The 15,124-nt window shown below is 41.5% G+C and overlaps 1 protein-coding gene across 1 annotated transcript in view; it reads left to right on the forward strand.

Moving 5' to 3' along the window:
* The first annotated feature begins 452 nt into the window (after positions 1-452).
* The window catches only part of znrf1 (zinc and ring finger 1), a 91,961-nt gene continuing 77,289 nt past the window's right edge, over positions 453-15,124 (forward strand). The window contains exon 1 of the mRNA XM_085166837.1: positions 453-2,921. Coding sequence (XP_085022963.1) covers positions 2,528-2,921 — 394 coding nt within the window. The 5' untranslated portion in view covers positions 453-2,527. The remainder of the gene's footprint in view (positions 2,922-15,124) is intronic.

Here is a 15,124-nt window from a genome sequence, read left to right on the forward strand (position 1 = left end):
ATAAATAAAAATCTTTTTTTCTTTGGAAGAAAAGAAATTTTACATTTATATTTATTATTTCTGTATGTTGTTCTGGTTCCCATATTCCTTGAATTTGCAGGGTCTGGACAGCAGCCTTTGTAATGTTATAGAATATTCAGGTTTTTAATCTTCCTCTAAGATTTCTCAGTGTTTTATTATAAATGTTTGACTTTAAGCCCTAAAAAACATTTCCTTCTACCCAGTTTTTTTTTAAATTATTGTGAGTTCATGTGGTGCCCTCACAGTTTGTGTTGTACATGTACAATGACAATAAAGGGCTATTGTAGTCTATATTATTCTTTTATCTAGAACAGTCACAATATGTCATCATAACTTGGTGCCTTTAGATAATTATTTATTAATAGTAGCTAACCATGGAGCTGTACATTACCACTGTTTCTTTAACAGTGTATTCATTAGCCTGATTTAATAATGTGGCCTGTATTTTGACCTTTGCCCCTCGTTTCAGAGATTTTTTACTTTAACCTGTAGTTTTGTTTTTATCCCTTATTCCACTATTTTGCAACGGTGCTTTAAATCAGCTGGAGCTGATTGTGTGTGTCTGGCTTTGTGTGTGTTTACATGCCTGTGGAGCAGAGAGGGATCCATTTATAGGCTTGCTGTCATTATAGCGGGATAGATTAACACCTACTTTACTGTAAGTACTCAACAATATCTTACCTTATTGGGTAGTAAACCCAAGAAGGCTGCGCGAGTCTGACTTTGTTTTACTGCGGAAGAACAAAGAGCCAAGGAGAATATGACCAGCCTAATTACACACACAGACACACACATGCAGGATTAAACGGAGCAGGCCTAATCCCAAACCAAACATGGTCACCAGTGATCCCAATAACTTGGAATACAGGATGGTGGCAAAATCTGTGAATAGACATCAGTCTGCACGACTAAAGACTTAAGGCCTGACCTTGTGGGGCAGCAGCAGAGGAGCATCGACGATGCAGAAGAAAAGGGGTTAATTAATGTTTTAATTAAGAGTTTAATCTGAGAGGGGATTCACCAACCCTTCAGATATATTCACAGAATGTTTTAATCCAGACTCTTTAAGACCTGTGACTGTTTATAGACGGTGCTTTCCTCCTCAGTGCATCACTGTAAACGATAGTTTTATAATGGTGAACACAAAAATATGATATACAGCTCTGGAGTTGTAAAAACAATAGAGTTCAAAGTTTTAAAAAACAAGGACTCCCCTTCATAAACCTCAAAATGGTTCGGTCCACATCCTGCTGCATCTTTTACCTTGCAAAGGTGAACTGAAAGGATGTCAGTGGAATTAAACATATTAATGCTGCTGTACGGACTTTATTCTGCAGGTCAGCCCACCATGAAAATCATCAGAACTTAAAGACTTGACTGGATTTTTTAAAATCATTTTCAGACTGTTTTGTGACATTTTTTAATTTCTCATATAGTTATTCCTCAATTCGTCCAAAATCCAGCACCACGATAACCATAAACTGACTGATAATGTAGAAACTTCATAGCTAGAGCCGATATATCTGTGACAGGACAGATACTGGACGATAACTAACGAGCGATCTGTCAGAGCAGTTTAAAATTATTCTGTCTTTATGTGTTTTTATGTCAGTTCTTTTGTTTCCTTTGTTTGTTTGCTTTTTCTTTCGGCTACCTGGTGCGTTCCCCTCCACCACCGTCACACCTGTCCTGTCCTAAAATGCCCCATAATCCAACATGTGAAAAAAAAGAAAGAAAAACAGGCCAATCCCATGTCGGGGAATTAGAAACGGCGTGCATCTGTCTCCCATACTGTCTGTATTTATGATCCGAGCCTGCGCCTGCGCGCGTCCATTGTCTGGCCAGCAGCAGCAGCAGCAGCTGAGGCGGAGCGGAGAGGAGCGGAGCGCCGATCTGAGCGCAGGGGAGCGGCTTCACTGTGACCCCGATCTCCGGGGGGTGGGAAAAAAAGCGAGCCCACCAGACCGGACGGACGACGTCATTTATTTGTGTGTGCGCGCTTGTGTGTGTCAGAGACAGACCGTCGTTTTGCTGGCGGTCAGACAGACAGCAACAGTTGTCACGATGTCTGAGATCAGATGAGGGCAGAGCAGCGGAGGGAACACTGCGGCGCTGCTGTGATCCGGGCCGGCCGCCTGCGATGAGACAGCCGCGTTAACCAGCCGGGACAGCAGGGCAGCAGCGCGGCGCGCGCATCTGTTCGCGGAGCGCGGATTTCGGCGTCAGTCAAACGCTCTCCGCTCGTTCCTCCCGGTGGTGTGTGCGGGTGAGGTGAATCCAGACGTCAGGGCTGGCTCATGTTCCGCTCAGCAGGGAAACGGGCTGTTGCGTCTGCGGAGAGTCAGAGCTGACGAGCCTGCCGACACACACGGACGGATAGGCAGGCAGGCAGGCCGACAGACAGACAGGAGCGAGGGGAGGGGGGCACAGCCTGCCCTCTGCGGATCGAGCCGAGCCCCCTCCTGTACCCACCCAGAACCCCCACCCACTCCTCTCCCCGCTTTGGATGGGGGGAAAGCAGAGCACGGCGGGGCGGCCCCGGGGTGCTTTTCCCGGTGTCTCTACGGATGACAGCGCGGTGCCACCCTCGGCCCACTTTGGTCACTACCGGCCGAGCGGCACCATGGGCCTGCGGAGCCGCTCGGTGAGCTCCGTGGCTGGGATGGGCATCGAACACAGTCCCGCCGTGCCCTTCGGCTTCTACACCCCAAGAGGTACGGACTCGGATCGAGCCGGAGGGGGGTCAGGGGGCACTACCGCGGCCCCTCACGGGACCGGCTACCAGGACACTGGGGGCGGAGGGCACCACACGGACGGGGTGCTGTATCTGGGGTCCCGGGGGTCGCTGGCTGACACCTTGCCCCTGCACATCGCACCCCGCTGGTTCAGCGCGCACAGCGGTAAGGTCTGCAGGCTACACACACACACACACACACACACACACACACACACACACACACACACACACACACACTGTTAACCAGCAGATATTCGGGGGACGGCTGACGGATTAATCATCACACAAAAACGCACGAACACATTCCCACGGACACCTGCTCCTACTGCCAGACACCTACCTTGTTTACCTGCAGGTAGGCTGCTGAGCGACACCAATGCGGTGCCCATAAATTTCACCGCAATCACGGGGAAGTTAAGCCCGAGGACGCACTCAGAAACAAGCAGAAAGGAGGCTTTTGTCTGAGAAAAATAAGAAAATAAGACTGCCCTGTATGGAAAACATGTTGTGCTTCACGTTCTCTCCGCTGGCTGTAGGAGAAAAAAAAACTGGGGCACTGGATGATTTCTTTCTGCAAGAAACTGGAGATGTCGATGTTTCATCATTGGTGATGAAATGTGTTTAAAGCTCATTTCTGTGTGCGGATGTTTTGGCGAGAACATAGTCACCGCTGCGCCGTCTGCGTAGGTCATTGCTTGTTGTGTGAAATGACTCTAATAAGCCTGTTGCCAAATCTGGCTGGGTCAATTAGCCCAGCGATTATAGGGGAGAGAGGGAGGGAGGATGGGGGGGGGGGGGGAGGAAGGGCTGAGAGGGCTGTTCATGCTCATCATCGGCTTACCACCGTGCACAATATGTCTGTGTGCGCCTGAACACAGCTGCACACTCACAGGTATATGTAGGTCTGATGTCGGGCGCCTCCTCACACTCAGTGAATATCAGTTTGGCTGTTTCCTGTGGCGCTTAGAAGGAACAGCAGCACTTCAGAGACGAAAAGAGAATCAGCTGGCACATAAATCTGATCCTTCTGAAATCTTAGAGGGTCATTTGCACTTAGAAATGCCAATTTCACGGCTTTCGGTGGTGTTAAAACACAATTTATTGTTATCATCATTATTATTTTACAGCTGGTCATGTAACATTATAAACTGTGTAGACCTGCCATGTCAAACTCATCTGAGTTTATGACCAAATCACATTGGTTATACATGGTTTATGACCATATAACAAATGTGATTTCAGTTGATTAGTAGTATGAACTGCATAAGTCATCTTTTTTAAATACAAGTGCAAACGTCTGGGGGTTTAGTGAGCCAACCTTACCCACCAGAAACAACGCTTAGCCACATATCCATCTTTGGATGTAGTATAACTTTGTGTATTCAAATATTTAATAAGTAATTGAGGAACCTTATAAACACTGTCTTCTCTCCATTACACAAAGCAGCCTCCGCCTGGTCCCCAGGCTCTCATTATCAGCGCTCATGGAAAGAGAATAACAAGTTGGTTGTCAGTATATATGTTGTTTGCACCTGGACTCCAATGTGCTCTCATATCAGTGTGAACAGATAACCAGGTTGGAGGATCGGAGTGTAAAACTGGAGAAATGAGCAAAAATATGTAAATATTTAACAGACAGGAAGCAGAAGCATGGTCACGGCTGAACAACCTTTGATTTTCAGCAGATCTATTGGGTTTCTGTAGAGTTCACCAAGTTTAGCTTATGACTCACACCAGTACATTCACCATTACAATAAAGAATGGGAGGATTACTGAAGGGCCTGCTGTGCACAAGGCTAAACGGAACACAGGTCCATTAGTCCGCCACAAAAAACCACAAAGAGATCCAAAGTGTCCATAAAGAGATGCAAAATCACTGGAGAAAGGAGAAACAAAACAACCATAAACATAAAGTTATGCAAACATACAAAACGTCAATAAAGAGACTGTGTATAATAGCCACAGAGAGAAATAAGATGTCCATAATGAGATGCAAAATAACCATAAAGATATGCAAAGAGATCATAGACACAAAGCGAATGCACAGAAAAATAAAACGCCCACAGCTGCAAATAAGCTCAAAATAGAGATGCAAAGCATCAATACAGAAAGTAGAAACAGTTGCAAAGATATGGACAATAAATATAAAGAGATATAAAAAAGCTTTGAACATACAAAATGCTCATAGAGAAGGCAGAAATCGAGATAGAGAGATTGAGAGTATTTAAAAAGAGATGCATGACAGCTACAGACAGATCCCAAACTTCCATAACACAATGTAACGTGACTGAAGAGATGCAGGGTAGATGCAAAGAGCTGCAGAAACATGCAAAATTATCCGAGTCACAAAACAGCTCCAACTACAAAACGGCAGAAAAAGTGACATGAAGGTTGCAAACGAGCTACAAAGAGATGGACAACTGTTACAAAGACACACAAAATAATATTAAAGAGATGCAAAACAACCATAAAAAGAAGCATCAAAAAAAATTGAAAAAGATTACAAAGAGGTGTAAAACGGCCAAAGGAGAGGCTAAAAACTCTACAGAGAAAAATGACCGGATGGAATCAAATTTAATATGTGCTCCACATCAGTCCTAAAGCCTCAGGAGCTTTTGAGCAATCAGGCTTCTATGGAACATCGACAAAGAGACAAAGTGATCATGAAACACCTATCAAGAGGAAAAATGACTGCAAAGAAGTGCATTTTTTGCACACAACTTACTATTTGCACATCCTCGAAAAGAAAATAACAAAGTCCAGTATAAGAGTGGCACCTCATATATTTCATTTGTGTCATATACTATATATTTATAATTAGAGCTATTTGTACCTATTAGAGCTCTTTTGCTATATTTGGTAACTTTGTAATTTGTGGTATTATTTAATGTAGTTTAGTTAGTTACTGTTCTTACTGTCTTGCAACTACCACATAATTTCCTGGGATTCTTATAAACAGTATGATCGTGCCATATTTCAGCTATATGTAACAAAAACTCTCAAAAACATCAATGAAATTAGATTTGTCATATATGTGATAAAGTACATTTTTGTTCTGGTGATTGGAGAAACACATGTGGGAACCCCTTCTACTGCTGTGGTGGTTTCATATGGGTGTGGTCTGAACTGGTTCTTTTGGGCTAAAATGGTGAAGCTAATGGAATATCACAGGAATAAAAAAAATTAAGGCAAGCAGGAATTTGAAAAAACTGTTTTTCCAGGAGGACACGACTGACTGTAGTCATTGTGTCTGTGGAAGAAGTTCGCGTCAGTCTGTTGTCAGCTTTGGGATTTGTGTGCAGTCAAGCATGGAGGAAGATAATCTTACAATGTACGGTCTATAGCATGTGAGGAAGGAAAATGTTACCGTTTTAATGCTGTAATAAAAAAAAACTGGTTGCTTTTGCAGCGAGTTTTGTCATTTTTCATCCGTCTACGCTTTAGCACGGCTTTTGGTTTAGAACTTTGTTAACGGTGTTTTTCTTGGCTGCTTTTAGAACCACAATAGAGCTGTGTCAGAAAATCCAGGACCCTCATTTATTTCCACTGCGAGCGCACAGTGGGGTGCCACCAGCAAGAAAACACCCGTAATCTGTCAGAAAAAGTCCACCCCGGTTCAAAATGATCAGCGTCACTGAGCTTTTCACCGTCAGCCAAAACCATACGTGGAACTGTCTGTATTTAATAGACAAGATCAAAAGATCACTGTCGCCTGCTTTTTTAGCTTTTATTCTCATTTATTCATTGACCTGAAAATCTTTGGTCACAACTTGTTTTCAAAGCTTAGCAGGAACTTTTCTGTCAGGTGGGAATTTGTGTTTATTCCCATCGTGCACAGATGCTTTATGTAATCACGCAGCTCGGAAACCGTTTCACTGTCGTTCTGATCAGGACTCTCATCAGACCACATCCTAAAGTTCAATTAAGCTGTTAGCACGTAGCATCATGCTACATAATACTATAGTCCTGGTAGTGTAACTACATAACATTATTTTGCACAGTAGGATTTATTTTCTTCCTTTCTCTGCACATTTATTACCAAAAGCCTTGAACCGTTCCAGCAATCAAAAGAACTGCCCTTGAAATCCGACAGCGTAAAGGATTTATTACTCTAATTACCTGAGGTCGACCCCATCTAGCAGATTCCCTGTCTTTGGAAACAGCAGGGTGACAAAAACATCACAATTAAATCTTAATGTTCAAAGCAGTACGTCTCACCTTGCTGTCTGTAATCAAAGGCCTCACACGCAGCCGCTGGTCTTTAGGGAAAAATGGCTGTGACTGGTTGGCGCGTGGCTGAAGGTTGCTGCCATTAATTTGGTACTAAGAGGTGTACAAGGCTGCCTGCAGATTGCTGCAGTTGGCAGCAGTCAGTATGGAAAATGACAACATGTCTGCTACTCTGCAAGCAGGTTGAAACCTCTTAAAAGTGTGAAAGCAGAAACTGACAAGTTTGCTTTTGAAAATAAAAGTTCCGCCTTTTCAAATGCATTGGTTGCAGCGGTGCAGCACGCTCTTTGCAGCCACCACTTGGCAACTGGTTGGGGAGTGGAATATGTGTTTTTTTTCTTAGTGGCTGGTGTTTGCTGTGTCTGTCATGTTTCTGCACCTTTGGGCTCATCTGCCTCCATCAAACCCAATCCCAACATCCTCTCTGTCACGATAAACGCTCTGCCCGTCCTTCTTCTTCTTCTTCTATTCTAGGCAAAAGACAATACAAAAAAACAAAACATATTTTATCAACTCACCATATTGCTCATGTATCTGTTTTACAGCTCAAATTTAGGAAGGAAAATATTTAAATATAAAGTTTATGGTATACACTATTTATTTATTGACATGACAGCAATGATTGCTGCTGGGAATGTTAATTTAAAGTGTTATCAGAACAAGTCTGCAGCTCCCCCAGGGGGCAGCTCCCAGCTGTGAGCGTGGTGTAGAGCTTTGGGTTTTTCCTGCAGGCTGTCACTCTAAATGTTTAGAGCTGCTTCTACAGTATTACATACAGTCTGGGAAGCACATGGATCCAAGCTAGGATTACCCCGCACTCGTTTTTATAAGTAAAAAGCTGCGCCCATCCCGTCCTTGTGTTTGGACACAGGTTTTTACTTATTTGTGGCGCTATCGCTAAATTGAGTTAGTTGTTATCAGTGTTGGTCAAGTTACTTGAAAAAAGTAATCAGTAACTAATTACTGATTACTTCCCCCCAAAAAGTAATCCCATTACTTTACTGATTACTTATTTTCAAAAGTAATTAATTACTTAGTTACTTAGTTACTTTTTAACAACACGATTTACAACCTGAATAGGTGATAAAGTGATAGATCTTTCAGCCCAATTCTACTTTTTCTGCATAATCCATCATACAAAATGTGATCAAATGGAAAAGTCTCTTTTTAAAACTTGTTTTATTAGTTTTAATCTTTTAACTTTATGCATCAAGCAAAAATTTAATTATATGCAACATTCTCTGACTGGAAGAAATTTGTTTAACATTTAAACTTATTTTCTGCACATTCCAGCACATAAAATAAAATATTTTGTGTGTTTACACTCAGTCTTTCAAATAGATGCAAGTAAAACACAGCAGAAAATAAATAAAGTCAAAGACTAGCGGTCCTGTTGCTCTATTTTCACCTGTAAAGCAGGAGTGAGGCAGGCGGAGGTTTACCCTGGTGCAGGTGTGCAGCGGTCAGTGGAAGAATCCGCGAGTTTCTCTGTGAGTTTCCCATTACGTCGTAGCTACTCGGTGCTTGCTCGGAAGTTTAGGGGTTTTTTCGCTGTAAAAAGAAGTTTTCTTCCCACGCACAACGGACACTAATGTTTTTGTCACTTTTTATGGAATCAAACTCAAAGTAAGGTCAGTACTTCCACGCTTTAAACGCTGCACGCTCATACTCTCTCTGCACTCGATATATGATCCATTGTTGATCTGCACACAGCTGTTGTCACGAACGTCGCACTCGCTTACGTCACTGTCATGAGACATTCTCGCAAAAAAAATCACGGTTTTAGTAACGCAGTAACGCAGCGTTCCTACGGGAAAGTAACGGTAATCTAATTACCGTTTTTGCAATAGTAATCCCTTACTTTACTCGTTACTTGAAAAAAGTAATCGGATTACAGTCTCTGGCCCATCTCTGGTCGTTATTAAAATGAACTAGTTGTGTCAATTTTCTCAAATTGCAATTTCACGTCATTGTTAGCTTTGCTAAGTTTCCTCTCACACTGACATCAACCTCATCAACCTGTTCCTCGTCCACACATACACGCAAAAAATGAGTTTTAAAAAAATCTCAGTTTTTGGTGATTCCAAACGCCGTTTACGCTGACGAAACAGCTGCGTTTTCAAAAGTGTGGACGTAGTGTAAAAGAGTTAGTAGTTTATTTTCTTACTACCTGTAATTTAGTGCAGATTACTTGTATTTGCTTAATTGTTTACTAAATGTTTGAGGTGTGAAATAAACCGCAATTGAGCAAAATATGTGTGTGTGTGGTTAGAGGATGTGTTAGTGCGTGCGTGCGTGTGTGTGCGCACGCGCGAGGGGGGGGCGCGAACATTTTTCTGTAAAACAAAGGGGGGCCCAGCGAAAAAAGTTTGGGAACCACTGCTCTAAGGATTGTATAGAAATTTATTTTACTTATGTATTAATCACATTATTTTATTGTATGATGCCTTGGTGCCACTGGATTTTAACATGTCTGACACTCACACAGTAAAACAAATAGTGGGGAAGTAAGGAAGTAAGGAAGTTGGGGGAAGCAGACAACTCCACAGGAAGAGTCTTTTGTCTCTTCGAGGACTCTGGGAGGTAGCAAGTGAACCTTAAGGTGTGAAACAGCTGTGTACTGCCTTTTGTTCCTGAAGACGGTATTTAACTGAGACTCAGTGAGACTCTGCTGACCGTTTGCCCCGCGGTCATGCAGGCTCTCCACCAACTCGGTTGTCTGTTCTTTGTGTTTGGATTAAAGAATGTTAGCTACCGCTCACCGCTCGTCTGCAGGCTTTATTTAATGGAAAACTTCCACAACAGGGTCCAACAGTATCTATACGTCTACAAATCCTTGTTTTATCCTTCGATGAAAACACATCTGCTGTGGAAAATGTCTGTTAATCAGACAGGCCACACGTGCCTCCATCCCTTTGCCCTTGGGAGGTCGGTGTGTGTTTGTGAACACGGTAGAGCGCGAGCGCAGGGGGAGAGCAACGCCAGCCTCAAAATCATCATCACAAGGGAGAACAGATTGTGTCTTTGAAATTCAAGTAAAGGCCAGTGATAACGCAAAAGTGTGTGTGTGTGTGCGTGCTGAGCTGTTCAGATGCTAAGAGATCCAGGCTAATGTTTATCACGACACAGTCCAGTACGAGCTTTGCAATTACATTTTAATGTAACCTCGCCTCACGTCTTCAAGATCGCGTTAGGTTGCTTCATCCTCGCGTCCATGTTCGGTCCCCAGCAGGTGGAGGTCAAACAGGCCACACGCTGAGCCGCATCACGTGGCTTCTGCTTGAGTCTGGATTTGGGGATTTTTACAACGTTCATTCATGTTTTTGCAGCAGCTTCATCTCACTAGCCCTCGGCTGACAGAACACATGGCAACGGGCATCTGTGCGAGTCGGACCCCACAGCGAGGAACTGCTGTGTTGTGTCTGCAGCGGGTATTTGGATATTCAGTAACAAGCGGTGTGATGAAGTGTTTCATGTTTAAAGAAGAAGTGATCCTGCAAACTTCAAAGCAGATTTTGATAGCTGTTTAACGGCTTCATACATTTAAAAATAGCTCAAGAGTGCTTTTAATATCGGCTTTTCTCAATCAATATTTGTGGGGTTGGATTTTAGGTCATTGAAACATGTCACAGATCACCTTTTTGATGTTTTATAGTCTGATTAAGGTTGGATTTTAGGAAGATGCTAAGCCATGTATGCATGTAGAATACAGTTACAATAATTTAAAGTTCAACAATGGATAATAATTTGTTTTTTTTCATGTGAAAAGTGCAAAGTGTTGCATAAGTTAGCACGGATACAATTTGAATTAGGGATGCAACGATACCAATTTTTTCAAACCGATACGATACCGATACTTGGATCTGAGTACTTGCCGATACAGAGTACAAAAAACGATACTTCTACCACACACACACACAAATGCAATGAATTGGAAGACAGGTTTTATTTTATTCTCTGCCGATAAAAAATAAAATCTTAATAAAAATGACCACAAAAAAAATTTCAAGTAAAAATAAGCACTTCTGTTAAATTATTGCAGAGTCTCCACATTGTAATTTAACAAAATATCACTGAACTATTGGCACTGTCTCAAGCTTTCAGAATAATAAATAAACACTTCTGTGTGGAATAAAATAAATACAAATTAGGTTTGAGAATAAAATAAACTTTTAAATTATTGCAGAGTGTCCAATTTCATATCGCGGCTCGAGTATGCTGAGAAGACGGTTCAATCCTATGCTTTCCACGACCGGCATTGGCTGGTCATCCACAGCGATAAAATGAGTCAGAGCCTCTGTTATTTTAACTGCCCGTGGATTTTCTCTTGACATTTTTCATCGCTTTTCCAAAACCTGAGTTAAAGTTGGCTGTTCCGGTCCACACTGCTGACATTTTGTTTAGCCTAGCTACAGCAGCCTCCAGTTTCTCTTTTTTTATCTGGAGCCGCCAGTCTCACTCGCCTAACCCTGCGCCTGTTTAGCGCAGGATGTCCCCCTAGTGGCCAATCTAAAAAACTACAACAGAAATGACATGCCACCCTCTGATTAATGAAATAAGTTAGTATCGGTTCATGGTATCGGTTAACTTTTACGAGTATGAGTACACACACATTTTACAGTATCGGCCCCGATACCCGATACCAGTATTGGTATCGGTGCATCCCTAATTTGAATATTAATATTTAAGTAAGTAAGTTGGGGAAAAAATGCATTTTGTGTTCACTCCGATGTATTCAAGGCAGGAAACGGTTTTGTATGGACATAAAAATGTGGCCTGCAAAAGTTAAGTAACAGAAACCAGTCTTGTTTCATAACACTTGTGTTTTTTTCTGCTTTGCTTTGGTCTTGTATGTAAAAGGCTTTCTTCAGTTCTTAATTGCTTTCATTACTTCCAACGTTCCACATCTGCTGCCAGTGAGAAGCATGAAAGGCCGAACAGTTTGAAAAGGGTTTGAACTTGGAGACCTTCCTTTAATGCTGGATTGTCTGCAATTAATATGTCAAAAAAAAAACAGACAGATGTGACAGAATGGCGAGGCCAGAAGAGAGGCACGCCGGAGTGAATGAATCATTAAAGGAAACGGACAGAAAAGAATAAATCTGTTCATTGTTGTGCGATGTCAGCGTGATGTAACTGAAGGACATAGCAGAGAGACAGAGCAGGAAATGTTGTGACGAATAAAGACAGTTTAACTATTGAGTCCCCATTTTTACACTCGTGCTGCTCTCATCTGTGTACTATAGCCGTAGCGCAACTAAAACCCAAGTTATGACATCCATAAACGCCGATATTGAATCTGAAATTGGTGGAGAATTTTGAACTTGAATTAGGTGTAGTGCAAAAAAGTTTCAATTCAATTCAATTCAATTCAATTTTATTTATATAGCGCCAAATCACAACAAAAGTCGCCTCAAGGCGCTTCAAGAAAAACCCAACAATCATATGACCCCCTATGAGCAAGCACTTTGGCGACAGTGGGGAGGAAAAACTCCCTTTTAACAGGAAGAAACCTCCAGCAGAACCAAGCTCAGGGAGGGGCGGGGTCATCTGCTGCGACCGGTTGGGGTGAATGCAGTTAGCAAAATATAGCCTACTAATATTTAGCTAAAAGGTAGGCTACTGATAAAAAGCTTCCGGTTGTTGTTCTTGTTGCTAGCAGGAAAATGTAGAGTGCCCTCTGGTGGACAAGTCGTGCAACGTCAACACTCAGAGCACGGATGAAATCCTTACTCTTTAAATTAGAATTTGTCAGCTATTATAAATATTGATACTGATGGATGTTTGTGGAGGAGCGTGGGGATAGTTATAACATTTCTTAACGTCTTTTAATAATAACAGTAATTAATTAGTCATACAATTAATTAACTAGACCCCCAACCCTGAACTGGATAAGCAGAAGAAAATGGATGAGGCTCTGGCTCAGTGGCTCTGTTAGGTCTTTATCTACTCGACTGACATAGATAGGTTAGAACCGTCTCCACTCAAAGCAAATTCAAAGACTTTATTTGAAGTTTGGTCAGGCACAGGTGTACAAGAAAATTTGCAGATCTCTCAGCGAAGTAACACGTCTGACTTCACAGTACAGCCTAGCGCTTTGGCGAGCCTTTTATTATTGCATCCATCAGTCAGAGTCACAGTCATCCTTAGACCAACAGGCCTCCCCTCTACCCTCCTGCCTCTTTATCGGCATAGCCTTTCAATACAGCATCAGTGCTTAATCAATACACCATTTGCAGTCTTTTTCTGACCAGCAAGTTTAATCCCTGCCGGCTCTGACTGCAAATTCCCCAGCGGTAAATGGCAAGTGGAAAAGCATTTCTAATGCTTGATTACATCGCCTGCTTGAACAGAACAGGGCAGAAAACAATGGAAGAAACTCAGTACAATCAGAGGCCTTTGCAGATGCTTCACAAATGTCCACAGAGGGGGTCATTTGCCCATTTCATAACCTTCATAACCTTGCTCCTCCATATCTATCCGATCTTCTCCACACATACTCACCCCTTCGTACACTCCGCTCTTCTTCAGCTTCCCTTCTGTCAGTTCCACCTGCTTGCCTGACTACCATTGGACTCAGAGCCTTTAGTTGTTCTGCCCCAAGACTTTGGACTGCGCTTCCACTTGCTCTACGGACCACACACTGTCTCACCACTTTTAAATCACTACTCAAATCCCATCTGTTTAGAATTGCATACACCTGATCTGTCTTAGGCCATTTTTACCTTGCTCAGTTTTTATATTTGCTTTTATACTTTTATGACTGTTTATGTCTAAATTTTATCTACCATGTTTGCTATATACACATTTTTCTTATGTTTTTTATGGTATGTTTACGTGTTACTGTAAGGTGACCTTGAGGGTCTGAAAGGCGCCTATAAATAAAATGTATTATTATTATTATTATTATTATTATTATTATTTCTTACACGGAAGAGCAGAAGTGATGAGCTGGCTGCTTATTTGAAGAATACTTTTAAGTGATTTGAATTACTGGAGTGCTGAGCTCAATAAGACTTTTATATCGGCATCCACATTTTTTGGATGTAAATTTGTCGTGTAACATATAAACAAACCAAACGGTTTGCTTTTTTGTAAAAAAACGTGTCGTTTTAAAAAAACATCCCAAAAAATTGAGTCAATGTGAAGCGATGATGAGCTGGTCCCGATTTTTCTACACAAGAAAAGAACGAAACGAAGATTCTGGGTTCATCCAATTCTCCAGAGAAGGCAGCAGCAGGGAGCATTTCTTACATATTTCAGGATGTCAGTGAGGCAGTTTGAGCTCGTGTTGACAGAGTTGGGACCACATCTGTGTGTCTGAGGTACAACAGTGTTATTTTACTATTTCTATATCATTTGAAAATTCACTACCAGTGTGTGTTTTGAGCTACTTCTGCCCTTGATGCCAAATGGAGCGATCTGATTGGTCATATGGAGCTTGATCCAAAAAAAAAAAAAAAATCTGAAAATTTGTCCTGTAAAATTATGTTTTTGGTTTTAACAGCTCCATTAAGAACAGGTGAGTAAAAAATATTTTGCACAAATTGTGTCTGGTGGTCTGTGTGTAAAACCTTTACTAATATATTCATTGCCAGGGACGTCCCCATCTTTATATGGAACACATTCGATTATCTAATGCGAGCTAGCCAGTGTTGGTCAAGTTACTTGAAAAAAGTAATCAGTAACTAATTACTGATTACTTCCCCCAAAAAGTAATCCCGTTACTTTACTGATTACTTATTTTCAAAAGTAATTAATTACTTAGTTACTTAGTTACTTTTTAAAAACACGATTTACAACCTGAATAGGTGATAAAGCGATAGATCTTTCAGCCCAATTCTACTTTTTCTACATAATCCATCATACAAAATGTAATCAAATAGAAAAGTCTCTTTTTAAAACTTGTTTTGTTAGTTTTAATCTTTTAACTTTATGCATCAAGCAAAAATTTAATTATATGCACCATTCTCTGACTGGAAGAAATTAGTTTAATATTTAAACCTATTTTCTGCACATTCCAGCTCATAAAATATATATTTTTTTTGTGTTTACACTCAGTCTTTCAAATAGATGCAAGTAAAACACAGCAGAAAATAAATAAAGTCAAAGACTAGCGGTCTTTTTGCTCTATTT

The sequence above is a fragment of the Neolamprologus multifasciatus genome, chromosome 7 (genome assembly GCF_963576455.1).
Source record: "Neolamprologus multifasciatus chromosome 7, fNeoMul1.2, whole genome shotgun sequence".
In the NCBI taxonomy this organism is placed as follows: Eukaryota; Metazoa; Chordata; class Actinopteri; order Cichliformes; family Cichlidae; genus Neolamprologus; species Neolamprologus multifasciatus.